This window comes from Carya illinoinensis, chromosome 5 (genome assembly GCF_018687715.1).
Source record: "Carya illinoinensis cultivar Pawnee chromosome 5, C.illinoinensisPawnee_v1, whole genome shotgun sequence".
Lineage (NCBI taxonomy): Eukaryota > Viridiplantae > Streptophyta > Magnoliopsida > Fagales > Juglandaceae > Carya > Carya illinoinensis.
The window spans coordinates 9,834,985-9,850,703 of NC_056756.1; the positions used below are offsets into that span (position 1 = coordinate 9,834,985).

Sequence of the window (15,719 nt, forward strand, 5' to 3'; positions counted from 1 at the left end):
ACGATCAAGTGATAATCTGGCAGATTTATTCACAAAAACATTACCAACTGCAACATTTAAGAAGATTGTGCAGAACATTGGAATGCGGAGACTTGAAGACCTTTTATCATGCACTTTTCAGGGGGAGTAACGTCTTGAAGACTTATGCTGATTGTACTCTTTTTCCTTCGCTAAGGTTTTATCCCACTGGGTTTTCCTTCGCAAGGTTTTAATGAGGCAATCTTAAAACATTTTACGGTACACATGAATATTGTACTCTTTTTCCTTCGCCATTGGTTTTTTCCCACAGGGTTTTTCCTTGGCAAGGTTTTAACGAGGCATATTCATTATATGTGGTCATCCAAAGGGGGAGTGTTGTAAAATAACATTGTAAAATTGTATGACCACCTTGAGCTAGCCATCAAATGTACAGTGCATAGTGCCAGCATAGTACTGCATAGTAACTGGCATAGTAAATGGCCGACATCGCACAGTGTGCATAGTGCCAGCATAGTACTGCATAGTAACTGGCATAGTAAATGGCCGACATCGCACAGTGCGCATAGTGCCAGCATAGTACTGCATAGTAACTTGCATAGTTCCCTTTGTACGCCTATATATATCGTTGAATTCTTTAAGAAATTCATAAGTTTCATAACTTCTCTTGAGTTCTATCTCTCTCTCTCTCTCTCTCTCTCTCTCTCTCTCTCTCTCTCTCTCTCTCTCTCTCTCTCTCTCTCTCTCCTTTCGATAGTTTTATAACAATAAGGACATTATTTTGGGTCGTGGTACCAAGGTTGATGAGCAGAGTGAATAAGTGTATGGCTTGTGTTTTCAGGCAAATAAGGGGGAGTGCCGATCGGGAAACTTTCTAACCGTCGTCCGCCAACACGTGCCCCGTCAGGATGCTCGCCAGCCACCGATCTTCAAGTCTACCGAACGCGGAGCCGAACAGAGTGGCGCGTAGCCCGCACGAGCAGGACAAAATCTCGGACGCTCTAGAGCGTGGCCGCCACGCTCCTCCGGGACAGCTACCGACTGTGGGAAAGGACACTCCGACCGTCGACTCTCCTCCAGTTCCTCCTACACCACAGCCTCCTCTTTTGTGTTTTCCGTTCCGTCATTTCAGTGGTTCTGTTGGTGTTTTGTTTTTAGTTGTATTTTCACTGCCTCTGCGGCAGTGTGTTGTGTTGGTTTCTTGGTGTTTTGTACGTTTGGTTTTTCTTGTATTTTCAGTTTTAGTTTGTTTTAGGTAGTAGCAGGAAACAGTCTCTAGGACCGAGGGTCCGTAGAGTTTTGTACTCCACTTCATGGGAGGGGGAGTTGTATGGACTGTCTTAGACGGGACGGTAGTCTAAGACAGGTTTAAGTCTCTTAGACATGTAGTCTGGAGGCCTGTCTCTCAGACTGTTAGTCTGAAGGCATTGGACAAGACCCTGTCAGCTGCAAAGAAATTTGTGGGCTGGAGAGCGAGAAATGGTTAGTTTTTTATTTGTATTTTACAGGTCAAAAGTTGTAATTATCCGCTTATAAATGAAACAGTGTTTCCCCTTTCAAAAAAAAAAACATTGAGCAGAGTGAATAGGTCTTTATTGGATTGGATGGGAACAAATGTGTTTAAATATGGCGTCCTCTCAAAGTGAGGTATAGAGCTTCTCTCTCTTTTTTTCCCTCTCTCATAGTATATTTATTTGAGCATTCTTTCAGTTATTATTTGCACCATACTACAAGGTACAACCACGTAACACGTATACAGACTTTGCTCAAATTTGACTTGACTCAATAATATAACACAATCGAACGGGAAATGCACCTTAACATAGGCCGAATTCCCATTAGGATGCTTGCAATGCCTTCTCGTGGTGTTGGGGGAATTTTCGCCGAGGGCCCAAGGCCAACGAAGATTGGCTCAGACCCAACATCAGCCAAGTCCCCCACACTCTAGAGGGCCTAAGAGACTTGGTTCAGACCCAAAGGGTCTCTCAATAACCGAAACGGAACCTGTGACTCACGGAAGATGAGCATGCCTGTTCGAGTCAGAATAAGACATTACACAAAAAGCGGGAAGTCAAATCAAAGAAAATGGAATGAAACATGCCAAATAGAAGGGACAGGACTCCAAAATAGAACAGAGAATCACGCTGTATTAATGATTAAATCCAGAAGGTCACGCTACATTAATGGCATTATGGTAGAGAGAGTTTCAGGAAGACTTCCCTTCCCTCCATGTTGCATGGTATGGCATCAGAGAGTTCTTAAGCCATCTCAAGGCCTCTCTCTCTCTCTCTCTCTCTCTCTCTCTCTCACCTATCACAGGCCCAAGAAAGCAAATATTCAAACCGTTGAGAACCTAGTCTAGAAGTGCACGAAACATGCCGGCAACACATGGAATAATGTTAGATATAGTTATAAAGTATATAAGTTTCATACATTCCCTTTTAAATAGAGTAGGATCTACTGTTAAAAATATTTTTTTTTTTTTTACGTGGATCTTATATTTATCTATTTTTTTTCAATGGAATGTGCAAAATTTGCACACCTTAAGACTACAAATATAATTTATTATTATGCAATTTTTTCTCCTTTATTCATGCTAAATATACTAATAAATTCATTTACAAACATATACTCGCATACCCAATAAAAGTTGTTGAAATAAAAATTAATTTCTAAAACATGTCAATGTATAAATATATAAATTTGTAAGTTTATTTTTATAAGATATATGTGTAAATTAAGCATCTCCATGGTACAAACGTACAATCTATTTAAAATAGAGTTACCTAATTGATAGGCCTGTGCAAAATACCCGCTGGGCTGCACTACCCGCACAAACCGATTGGATTGAACTTGCTAACGTTATTCTTTATGTGCCTGTGTATTTGCTTGTTCTTTCTTGAGCAATGTTATTCTTTATTTTAATTAAAGTAATTCTATACACTATATTTCTATCTTATTTTCATTACATTATAAAATATATGACATATTTATCATTATTAAATGATAAATAATCATTTATAAATATTCATCTAATAATAATAAACGCGTCACATATTATAAAGTGAGATAAAAACAGGATAATAGTAATGTATATAAATTTTCTTTTAATTGCTATCATTTTTAGTCACACCTAGCAAAGTCTTATATATCGAATGATTTCTTCTGTTAAACATTTAAAATGCCATCAATTTGAAATATGTAAATTCACCTACTAAGATAAAAAATATAAGGATTAAGATGAAAAGAGTATGGAAACTCTGTATATGGTGTTTTTATCTCACTTTCTATCATACTATGATGAAATGGTATTATTTTTCAATTTTTAAGTCTTCTTTTAATAAAAGTAAAAAATGATTTAATGGTGATAAAATCATAAGATGGATGCTTTAGTCACAAAAATATCTTATAAAAATAAATTTATAAATTTATATGTCTTGATAGGTTACGTTAAATTATAAATCTATTTTTATTATAAAAATATATTTAATATATTATATGAAATTATGTTAATTCATGAGATTATTTTTATATAAAATTTTTGTAACTATAACACTTCTCAAATCAAATGTCATATTCTAAATAGGATGAAAGTGCAGTTTGTAGACTTACTCAAAACATATAAATAGTACTATATGTATATATATAATTTTATGCATCATATTATACGTATTTTTAACTTTTTTCTATTTCAATAACTGATATACGATGGATACGTTAATAAATATTAAAATTATAAATAAGGATAACATTTTTTTCAAAAAAGTATTACTCAATTTAATTGAAATTGAATGTTTTAAATAATAATTGATAAAATATTATTATAAAATATTTTTTAATATTAATTTTATATTAAAATTTAAAAAAATTAAATTATTTATTATATTTTATATAAAAATTTAAAAAAATTATAATAATAAATTAAAATGAGATTTTTAATTTTACGTAACCAATCGGAAATTCCAACCGGTGAACCGGATGAAATCGGCACCCACGAACCGCGACCGCCTTTTGTTTTACCAGTTGGTGACCGCTCACATGATACGCGGGCAGCGTTCTCAAATATCCCCAAAAGATCACAATCGCTTGTTGTTAATCAGAGATTGTTATCCCCGACGACGTCATAGCTCAGTTGAAATCCCAAAGAGAGCGACGCAATGCCGAAGAAGATGGGCGTCAACAGCAAAGCCGAGGCGGCTAGGGCTCGCAAGAGCGCCACCGAATCTGAGCGCAAGGACCGGGAGGCAAGGGAGAAGGAGGAGCGGTACTGGCGCGAAGCCGAGGGGGCCAAGTCGCGCGCCGCCAAGAAGCGCGAGGAGGAGGCCGAGAAGCGAGCCGAGGCCTCTGCTCGGAAAGCCGAGGCCCGCCGCCTGGCCGAGATGGAGGAGAAGGAGCTCGAGAAGGCTGGCAAGAAGCCCGACAAGAAGGCGAACCGGGTCTCTATCCCAGTCCCCAAGATGACCGAGGTAGAGCTGAGGCGTCGGCGCGAGGAGGAGGAAGCCGAGCTCCGAAGGAAGTCTGAAGAGGCCAAAAAGCGGCAGAACCGGACCGCAGCGGAGGAGGAGTACGAAAGGATGGTGCTGGTAACGAATACGAATCGCGACGAATCGATAATTGAGGCGAGGACCGTGGAGGATGCGATCGCACATATGACCGTCGCTGATAGTTTGCCGGTTGATCGCCACCCGGAGAGGCGGCTCAAAGCCTCGTTTAAGGTACAATCTGTTGAGAATTGTGAATGTTCTGGTGGATTTCGAATATTTTGGAGAGTTGGGATTTTTTTTTTTTTTTTTTTTTTTTTTTCTGAATTGTGTTGAGTTCGATTAACATATTGTTCGCACTTATATATATATATATATATATATCTCACTTGTTTATCGGTAACACCGTTCACACACACACACACACACACACATGTATGTGTGTGCTTATATATTATGTTTGAATCTAACTCTGTTATCTTTCCTTGGTGTAATGAAGTTTATCTTACTTTTGAGAGGAGGCAAGTTATCGTCGTTGAGAACTAGTTCTTATTCGAAAATGTATTTTGTGCATGGTAGAGGGCTAGATACTTTAGATTATCAAGGGCGCGAGTTATCGATTTCAATTGGGTTTTTGTGCCCTGAGATGCAAATGGTAAACTGGATGATGTTAAGTTATTTCATGTTGGTAACTTTGTGTACATTGGGTAGAGTTGAGGAGTGGATAGATGCTGATTGTAAATTTGGCTGAGATAGCATGTTACAAAGACTACATTAATAGGAATTGTTAAAAGGAATTGAACTCTCGTGGTATAAATTGCATTTGGTAAATTGGGCTATGGTTTGTACTTCGACATGCGAAGGAAGGTTGGGAATTCAGAAGTTGTGGGTTTTCAATAAGGCCTTATTGGGTAAGTGGTCTTGGAGATACCAAAAAGAGAGGGGAGTTTTGTGGAGGGTTATGATAGATAAAAAATATGGTGGATATTGGGGAGGATGGTGCTCGAATGAGGTGAGCGGATCACATAGGGTGGGGCTTTGGAAACACATAAGAAGAGGATGGACAATCTTCTCTCGATACATACGCTTTGCATTTGGGGATGGTTCCAGGATTAAATTCTGGCATGATTTATGGTGTTGTGATCGAACCTTCAAGGAAGCTTACCTTGCGATCTACGGTATTGCACGGAGACAGGAGAGGCTTCAATTGCAAACCTTATAGATCTATCTTGTGGTTCCACTCAATGGAATGCCATCTTCCTTAAAGCTGCACAAGATTGGGAAATTGACATATTTATAGATTTCTTCAATCTTGTGTATACTTGTAGAGTGAACGGGGGAGTTGACAAGATCTTTTGATATCTATCCAAGAGGGGGAGATTCATTGTTCATTTGTTCTGCAAGACCCTTATGACACAAAATACAACAAATACATTCCCATGGAAGAACATATGGAAGCCTAAGGGCCCCCTAAAAGCTTTTTTTTTTGGGTCTGGTCAGCTTCATTAGGGAAGATCCTCATCTTAGATAATCGATCCTCACCTTAGATAATCTAAGGAAACGCCGAATCATTGTGTTAGATTGGTGCTATATGTGCCAAAAAAGAGGGGAGTCCGTGGACCCCCTATTATTGCATTGTGATGTAGTTATTAACTTATGGAATGCTTTCTTTGCTAGAGTGGGGCTCCATTGGGTGATGCCAAGGGGATGGGCTGTGAATGAATGGGAATGTTATTAAGTTATGGTAAGGATGGGCTGTGGATGAATGGGAATGTTATTAAGTTGGTTAGGGAGTGGTTGATATAAATCGTATTTGCATCGTTGGAAGATAGATGATAATGGTTTATGATAGGGAGTTTGTTGATGATATATGAAATTTCAAATAGTTTTTACAGGCTTATAGTGGATGCCAATCTGATTTAGGAGATTTGATGAAGGCTGGAGATGCCAATTGAAAATATTCCATGGTGTGTAACCTTTATAACCCGTCTGTTGACTTTTTGCTGTTATTTTCTTGAGTTGGGGAGACTGATATGGTATGAAGCTTAAGGAAGGAGAGCTAGAACAGGTAAAGAGAACGATGCCCCTTGAAAGCATGAGTTAGAGGAGCAACATTCTTCTCTATTGGTCTCTTTTGCGTGTGTTCACATACACACTTGTCTTTTAAGTGTGCCATGCTGATGATTTTTCTCTTTCCTACTGAAAGCTTGCATCCCTCAAAACAAATCACGGCTATCCCCCAAAAAAAGAAAATAGAATTTCTTTCTTTCTTTTTAGTGTGCACATGCCCATTCAAAGTTTTCATATATTTTATTTCTGTACAGTGTACACCAAAGGTAAGAATTGAATGTTATGACAGTAGCAATTGTCTGGATGGGTTTTGGGCATTACACAATTGAAAAGTAGTCTTTTGAAAGGAGATTATCTCTTTGTGATTTATCTCATCGATCATCCTTTTATGGAATTGATACTGCCGCCGCCACTGCCACTTCTAAAATATAACTGCTACTGCTGATCTCTTCTTATGAAATTGAGCTTTGGAGTTTGTAGTTAGGGGTCCCACTTCCCTTTATTATTGATGAATTGGATGAAATTATGAAACTAATTTAAGGGTAACTTGGTGACTGCCAAGCTACTTTATTGAGTTGGACATTCTACTGCAATGCATTTGCTCCTTACAGTATTACGTGGTCCTATTTTGGTCACCGAAAATTGTCTTCTTCCTCTCCTGAATTCTCTCTGTTACTTGCAGGCCTTTGAGGAAGCTGAGCTCCCCAAACTGAAGGAAGAGAAACCGGGCCTTACTCACAATCAATACAAGGACATGATATGGAAGCTATGGAAGAAATCTCCAGACAATCCTCTTAACCAGGTGATTCTCAACCAAGGCCTTTAAGGATGATCCAAGTGTTTGTAATCTTGTCGTGTTTTTCTTCTATCATAGATTAGGTAGAGTCTACGTTTTTTGCTTTTACAAGCTTAGTTCTACGTGAAAACTGATCAAGATTAACCTCTATTTTAACATCATGTTGTCATGTCTTTCCATAATATACTGTCTGCAGTCTGTTTCATAACTTATTTTTCCTGCTTTTGTAACCATGTTTTTTTTTTTTTTTTTTTTTTTTTTTTTCCTGCTTGTGCAGATTGCTGAATGAGTGATCACAGCTGCATCTTCAACCTATCACGGCAGGCAGGTTTTCACTGGGGCTTGTTGAGGAGAACTGGATTTTGCCCAATGGCGGAGGATTCGTAGTTTATGTACCATGTGGTTTCTGTCCTTATCTATGTCCTTCTTACACAATAAGATAGATTGAGAAAAATAATGGTCGCTGTAAACTCTTAGTCTATTGAATCTGTGGGTAATTCGTACAGTTGTCAATAATTTTTCCCCTTTCAAGTAGTTAACTGTTTGTATATGCAGAGAAATGGTATTTGGCATGAAAATCAGAGAGTTGCTATTTCCTTTAATGCAGAACATGGTATATGCCTGATTGGTTGTTTTGGAGGATTTGTTCACTTTCTTCCATATGTGGAAGGAAAATGAGGAACTTTCAACCCTTTTACACCTTTTTATAACTCTATTTCAAATTGTGTCTGGGCTGATGGAATGGCTACATACTGCTCACAAGTCGATTGGAAGGTTTTGGATTAATTTAAGGGCCAGTCAAGATGGATGTTCTGGTATAGATCATAAAACTCTGGGAGTAGGTTTAGATTAAGCCGAGAAATGCAGAGTAATGGCTCTCTTTGATCGGCAAACGCTAATTTCGCACGTGGTGGTTGTAAACATAGAGCCCTGGCCTGCCAAAGGTGCTGCTTTGTTACTACAAGATCACCTATCAGTTTTAATAGCCCCAGCAATATCCGAACGATTCGCTCTTGGTTCTTTATTGGAGGGTAGCTCTTCTCGAAGCGTAAAGACAGAGAGCCCATATCTTTAGGCCACATTGGTTAGGAAATATCTCTTGTTGAAAAGATCCTCTACCCATCTTGACACTTCATTTGATGCTGTCGGTAGATCTCACGATTAGTCATGGACTGCTTTTTTTCTATTATTATTATAAATATTTAAAAATGAATTCTTTATCCTCGTCATCAAATAACATAATGTCAAGGCGGTTGAATCTTCTCTACTAGTAATGCTAGAAATCAGTTCTTTTTTTTTTGAAAAGAAAACCTTCATTCATACAACTTGAGGATTACATTTATTGTCAAGAGAACTTACATGCATGATCTCTACAGGCCCATCTTCTAACCATATTATATCATTCTAAGCCCTTAAGCCTAATTTAGCTGCTGTATAAGCAGCATTATTACAGATTTTAGGAATAAAATTAAGACTCCACTCTTGCTGAATCTGTAACTCTTTCTAAATATCTTTTATAAGTTGACCATGCCATGAGTTATCAATTGATCTGAAATTAACAGCATTTATTACCACTTTAGCATCCCCTTCAAAATCAACTTGAGCCAAGTCCAGCTCCAAACATAACTTCATTGCTCTCATCATAGAATTTCTTTTTGCTTGACTAGTTTTTTTATAAAAATGGATCATACTAAAAATTATTTTTTTATAGTGAGATTCACTTTTTAACAAAAAGAATATGCAAGTCTAAGATGTGTTTATTTAGAACTTGTACAAATCATTACTCTTTTTTAACATATCTTTGCACCTTAATGCAACAATATGAGAGTTAAGTGTATTAGGGTATTAAGAGTATCTCAATATTTCTCAACATACTTCACTATTATTCATTAATTTGTTATTACTTTTCACCTATCTTTTACTATTATTCATTAGTTTTTACTACTATTTAATATTCTATTATTACTTTTCATCTACTTTTTTACTACAATTTACAACATACATCAATACTTAAACCAACCTAAGTGATGGACCATAGTGAGGATAATCTTGGCCACAACTAAACAGAGGATGCTAGTCAACATACAGGCCCTGAGACATTTTTTAGAAGGAAAATACTTTAGGCTTCTTTAGCTATGAAGAGATTACATAAAAGTAAATTTATAAATTTATGTGATTTGATATAGTAATTCACATTGTAAATGTACTTTTATTATAAAGTAGATCTAACGGATTCCACGAAATCACATCAGTTTATAGATTTAGTTTGCGTAATCTTTTTGTATCGTAACAGTTCTCTTTTATAAAACAGGATTATGGAATGTGGCCTTGAATACAGTAATTCCTCTCAATTGCTTCACAAGATCGGTATTTTTCAAAGTCATTTACTCTGTTGAATAATAAATACATGTTATAAACTATCTTGAATTGTATGACCACATTTATCTAGTCATCAAGTGCATAGTGCTAGTATAGTACTACATAGTAACTGGCATAGTAAATGGCCGACATAGCACAGTGCATAGTGCCAGCATAGTACTGCATAGTAACTGGCATAGTGAATGGCGACATAGCACAGTGCATAGTACTGCATAGTAACTAGCATAGTGAATGGCCGACATATGCACAGTGCCAGCATAGTACTGCATAGTAAGCTAGCATAGTTCCCTTTGTACGCCTATATATATCGTTGAATTCTTTAAGAAATTTATAAGTTTCATAACTTGTCTGAACTCTATCTCTCTCTCTCTCTCTCTCCTTTTAGAAAGTTTTATAATAAATCTATCTATCTCTTTTCTTTTCAATAGTTTTATAACACGTTATCAGCACGAAAGTTCTGAAGATCTTGAAACTAATAGTCCTCTACTTCAAGTAAGTTTTTCAATATATTTTTATATTCTTGATTTATATATATAAAAAATGTCAAATCTTACAAAATTGGAATTCGTTGCTCTTGACATTTCTGGGAAAAATTATTTATCTTGGATCCTTGATGCTGAGATCCATCTGGATGCGATGAACCTGGGAGATACAATTAAAGAAGGAAATCAAGGGTCCCTGCAGGACCGTGCTAAGGCAATGATTTTCCTTCGGCACCATCTTTATGAAGAATTAAAAACTGAGTATCTAACAGTGAAAGATCCACTTATTTTGTGGAATGATTTAAGGGAGAGATATGAACACCAGAAAACTGTAATCCTCCCAAAAGCTCGTCATGATTGGATGCACCTGAGGTTGCAAGACTTCAAGAGTGTTAGTGAGTATAACTCTGCATTCTTTAAAATTAGCTCGCTATTGAAATTATGTGGTGAAAAAGTCACTGATGATGACTTGTTAGAGAAGGCATATACTACTTTTCATGCCTCGAATGTGCTCCTGCAGCAGCAGTATCGAGAGCGAAAGTTCAAAAAATATTCTGAACTTATATCTTGTCTTCTATTAGCTGAGCAAAATAATGAGCTTTTGTTAAGAAATCACCAGTCACGTCCTACTGGTTCTATATCATTTCCTGAAGTGAATGGTACTAGATTTACATCATTCCCAGAAGCGAATGGTGCATCTTTTCAAAGAAAACGAGGGCGTGGACGTGGTAGAAAAAACTATGGAAGTGGAGGTCCTAGAAGTGACCACACTAAAAGGGACAATAATAGATATACACCATACCACCAGAAGTGGTTCAACTCAGAGAAGGGCAAAGGTCCCCAAAACAAATTTTAAAGAAAGATGAAGATGGATGCCATAGATGTGGTATGACTGGACATTGGGCTCGTATCTGTCGTACAGATAAGCACTTGGTTGACTTATATCAATCTTCTATAAAAGAAAAAACAAAGAAATTTGAAACAAATTTTACTGAACCATCATATGCTTTAGATTCTATAGATGGAGAAGATATTACAAGTCTTGATGTTTCTGATTTCTTTGAGGATTCTAGTGGTAGAGTTAATCATGAAAGTGTTCCTTTTTAATTAATGTATTTCCTTTATCTTATTATAAAATATTTTTATATTCTACAATGTTTTGTAGTAATGAAAGTTTTATTTATTTATACTTGTTATAAATTATTGATGATATGATTTATCTGAGAATGGAAATGGAGCATCCCTGAAGGATCGCCCTAAATCAATAATTTTATTGAGTATCTCATATGAGTGATACTTGTACCAAAAGCTCATTATGATTTATGCACCTGAAGTTGCATAATTGAAATTGTGGAAAGAATATATATTTGAATGAACGTCTCGAATGTGCTCCTGAAGTAGCAATATCGAGTATGCTCCTGAAATAACAATATAAAATGTAAACGTTCACAATATATTATAAATTTGTATCAGGTCTTTCAGTGACTGAACAAAATAATGAGCTTTTAATAAGAATCATTATTCACGTCTTACTATATCTACATCATTCCCTGAAGTGAATAATAATGAATTTATATCATTCTATTCCCTGGAGTGAAAAGAATAATGCGTTTCATTCAAAGAAACTAAGAGATTGGACGTGATAATGAATATTTTTTCGGGCCAGAAGCTCGTATTGGAAAAGCTGTAAGCTTTCTCTTTGAGATGATATTATACAAATTATTGAATCAAATATTATGATGCATCAAAAGGTGATATGATTCAAAATATTTATATCTTTTCATGGTTATCTTGATCATCCAAAATCAATTACGATAAGTCGAATGATTTTCATATGGACGTCCATAAAAGAACCAGAAGATTCTTTTACTATAAAGTCTTACCACCAGAAGTGGAAAGAAAAATTTGCTTGAAGCAAATAAGATGAAATTATTCAACGTTATCTTGATTATCATATGTGAACCAGAAGTTCAGATGATAATTAAATTTTGGATGCAATAAGATAAAAATGTCTCATATTCTAGCTGCTAAAATCCCAGCGAGGATTGAAGTCTCTGTAGGAAAATTAAGAAATTCAGCAGTCTAAAAACATGTATAAAGGCATATAAGACTTATCGATACAAAAGATAGAGTATCTCAAAAGAGAAAGGCACAAATAATTTGGTGCTCCTGAAGAGGCCATACCCACAAAACAAGCAATAAAGTCCATCCAAATTCTTTGTATAAAATTCTCCTATATAAACTCTTGAAGAGTGCCTCCTGAAGAGGTTTTTCATGAAAATGTCTTCCCTTGAAGAGGGACAGGTACCTGAAAATAACGAGATCTCGTTACATTTCATGAATAATGGAGAAATTATGGATAGAAATAAAATCGTTGTCGACAACGTATTTCCATATGAGATGACAATTGACATTACCAGAAGTAATGGAGAAAGTGAATCAAGAACCGTCGAAGAATACCGACGTAAAATATTAGCCAATATTTGAAAGAAACAATTCCTGCAGAATTGATTCACTAGTAAAATATGATGCATCGGGACTTATAGTCCAAACACCTAAAGATGTGATGCTTGTTGAATGTCAGTGGTTATTTATGGAAAGGAAATAAAAATGTAATATATAAATCACGAGTCAGTTTCTCAATTCCTGCAGAATTGATATCACTAAGTAAAATGTGATAAATATGGACTTGAAGTCCAAACACCTAAAGATGTGATTTTTGTTAAATATCAGTGGATATTTATATACATGATATAAAAAGTCTGAAACTTTTAATATGAAAATGTGATATAGAAATCACAAGTTAGTTTCTCGAAGAAACAATATTGATATGATTTTAAAGTGGTTGAAATCATATTAAGATTTTTATTAGCTTGAAAGTTATCGAGAGTTTGGATATGCATGATTAACTGTATATTTATATGGATTATTGGATCATGATATATATATGAAAATCCCTGAAAGATAGAAAATGTCTGAAACTTCTAATATGAATAAATCTGGAAATATGTATTCTATCAAGTTTCAAAGATCCTTATATAATCTAAAGCAATCCAAACGCAAATGAAAACAAGCTATTATTGCAGTTTATATATATGATTTAAATGTCATTGAGGCTCCAGAAGAGCTCATAAAAACTGCACATATTTGAAATATAAATCTGAAACCCTTGCGGCTTTAAGGGGAAGATGGATGATGTTATTAGTCATGAAATACTATCTTTTAATACAATTAGTATTTTAGATTCATATTATGAGTTTGATATGAAGTGTGCATTATTAAAGAAGAAATAAAAGGGAGCACACAGAACATCTACCAAAAGATAGAAACACAAATATGAATATTTGTGAAATATTATTTTATTATCTTGAAGCAAGAATTACAAAAATTTGAGACACTTTGCCTCATTCTTCAAACGCTTTTGTTCTTCAAGAATCTGCATAGCATCCCTATCTAAAGGGGTGGGCAATCGAAAAGAAGATTTAAGCAAAGATTTTAAATTCCTATTCTCTTTCTTTATTGATTCTATCTTCATGTTGGACTCCAGAAGAAGTCGCTGAAGTATAGCAATATTCTCGTGGAGATCGTCAACTCCACAAGTTCTGGATTGCAGTCGCTGAGAAAATGCGACAATGGATGATGAGTATCGGGTACCGAGACTCACAAGCTCATAGATAGCTTCATTATCTGTCCTACGAGTCAGATCATTATATTGCATGATAGCACCTGTGGTAGAAGCAGGAACAGCTGATGAACGAGGTGCCGAATACCTCATATATTGACCCTGAGAAAATTGCCGAGCCATTGCAGAGAGAGATTGCAGGATAACAATGCAGAAAGAAATTGTAGAGTAAAAATGCAGTATGATTACAGAAAAGTGAAGAAGATGAGATGCGAATGAAGATGAGCTGAATATCTCTTTTATAGAGAACATTATGATACAACATCTCTCGTGAAGCAAGAGAAAAGAGATGGAATATAGCTTCATAGCTCTGCGGCGCCTGACAGCTGCGGCGCCTGACAGCTGCGGTGCCTGACACCTATAGAGGAGTTGAAAATCCGCGGTGCTTGTCTGATCTTAAAAGGCTGGCCACCGTTTTTATTAAAAAATGAGGTTAGCGGTTTAATGTTGATGAATTCTCCACTAACTGTGTTATTTACAAAAACTCCAGAAGAGTACAACTCCAGAAGAGTAGTGATGAGCAGAAAGATCCAGTTGAGATTATTTTATCAACATGGATTCCACAGTTAGTTGGATGTACAGATGCGAGTTATTTTTCAGATACACACAAAAAGATCATTGCAATTCATGAAAAGAAAGTTGAAATTGATATCAAGAAGGTACGATCAAGTAAAAATCTGGCAGATTTATTCACTAAAACATTACCAACTTCAACATTTAAGAAGATTATGCAGAACATTGGAATGCGGAGGTTAGAAGACCTATTATCATGCACTACCAACTCAACATTTAAGAAGATTATGCAGAACATTGGAATGCGGAGGTTTGAAGACCTGTTATCATGCACTTTTCAGGGGAAGTAATGTCTTGAAGACTTGTGCTGATTGTACTATTTTTCCTTCGCTAAGGTTTTATCCCACTGGGTTTTCCTTTGCAAGGTTTTAATGAGGCAATCCTAAAGCACTCGGTGATATACATGAATACTGTACTCTTTTTCCTTCGCCATTGGTTTTTTCCCACAGGGTTTTTCCTTGGCAAGGTTTTAACGAGGCATATTCTTTAAATATAGTCATCCAAAGGGGAAGTGTTATAAACTATCTTGAATTGTATGACCACATTTATCTAGTCGTCAAGTGCATAGTACTAGCATAGTGCCAGCATAGTACTAACATAGTACTACATAGTAACTGGCATAGTAAATGGCCGACATAGCACAATGCATAGTGCCAGCATAGTACTGTATAGTAACTGACATAGTGAATGGCCGACATAGCACAGTGCATAGTACCAGCATAGTACTGCATAGTAATTAGCATAGTGAATGGCAGACATATGTATAGTGCCAGCATAGTACTGTATAGTAAGTTAGCATAGTTCCCTTTATACGCCTATATATATCGTTGAATTCTTTAAGAAATTCATAAGTTTCATAACTTCTCTGAACTCTATCTCTCTCTCTCCTTTTAAAAAGTTTTATAATAAATCTATCTCTTTCTTTCCTTTTCGATAGTTTTATAACAATACAAACATTTTGAGTTATTGGAGGAGGCGAAACGCAGGGGAAACCCCCACGTGTCTATATTATCAGTTGAGCAACTTGTTGCAACTGCTTCCCTCTTTTGGCTGTTTTGGTGTCTTGAAGCAATTAATTTGTCGTAAGTACTGAACAACTATCAGTAAATGCTAAAACCGATTAACTAATCTTGCAGTTTATGAAATAAATTTTATGTTTCATCAAATCAGGGGTGGAAAAAGCATTTGGAAATGAAACATAACTCATCGGGTCTCAAATGAGATAGTGCCTGTGAGATCAAGCATCCATTTGGTTTATGTTGATTGGAATTGACATCCGA

General features: G+C 36.1%; 1 protein-coding gene across 1 annotated transcript; it reads left to right on the forward strand.

The window, feature by feature from the left end:
• The first annotated feature begins 4,002 nt into the window (after positions 1 to 4,002).
• Positions 4,003 to 7,929, forward strand: LOC122311669 (coiled-coil domain-containing protein 124). Its single transcript, XM_043126303.1, has 3 exons — positions 4,003 to 4,691; positions 7,210 to 7,329; positions 7,601 to 7,929. Exons 1-3 carry the CDS (start codon positions 4,134 to 4,136, stop codon positions 7,610 to 7,612), a joined length of 690 nt encoding a protein of 229 aa, XP_042982237.1. The 5' UTR covers positions 4,003 to 4,133; the 3' UTR covers positions 7,613 to 7,929.
• Positions 7,930 to 15,719: the final 7,790 nt, after the last annotated feature.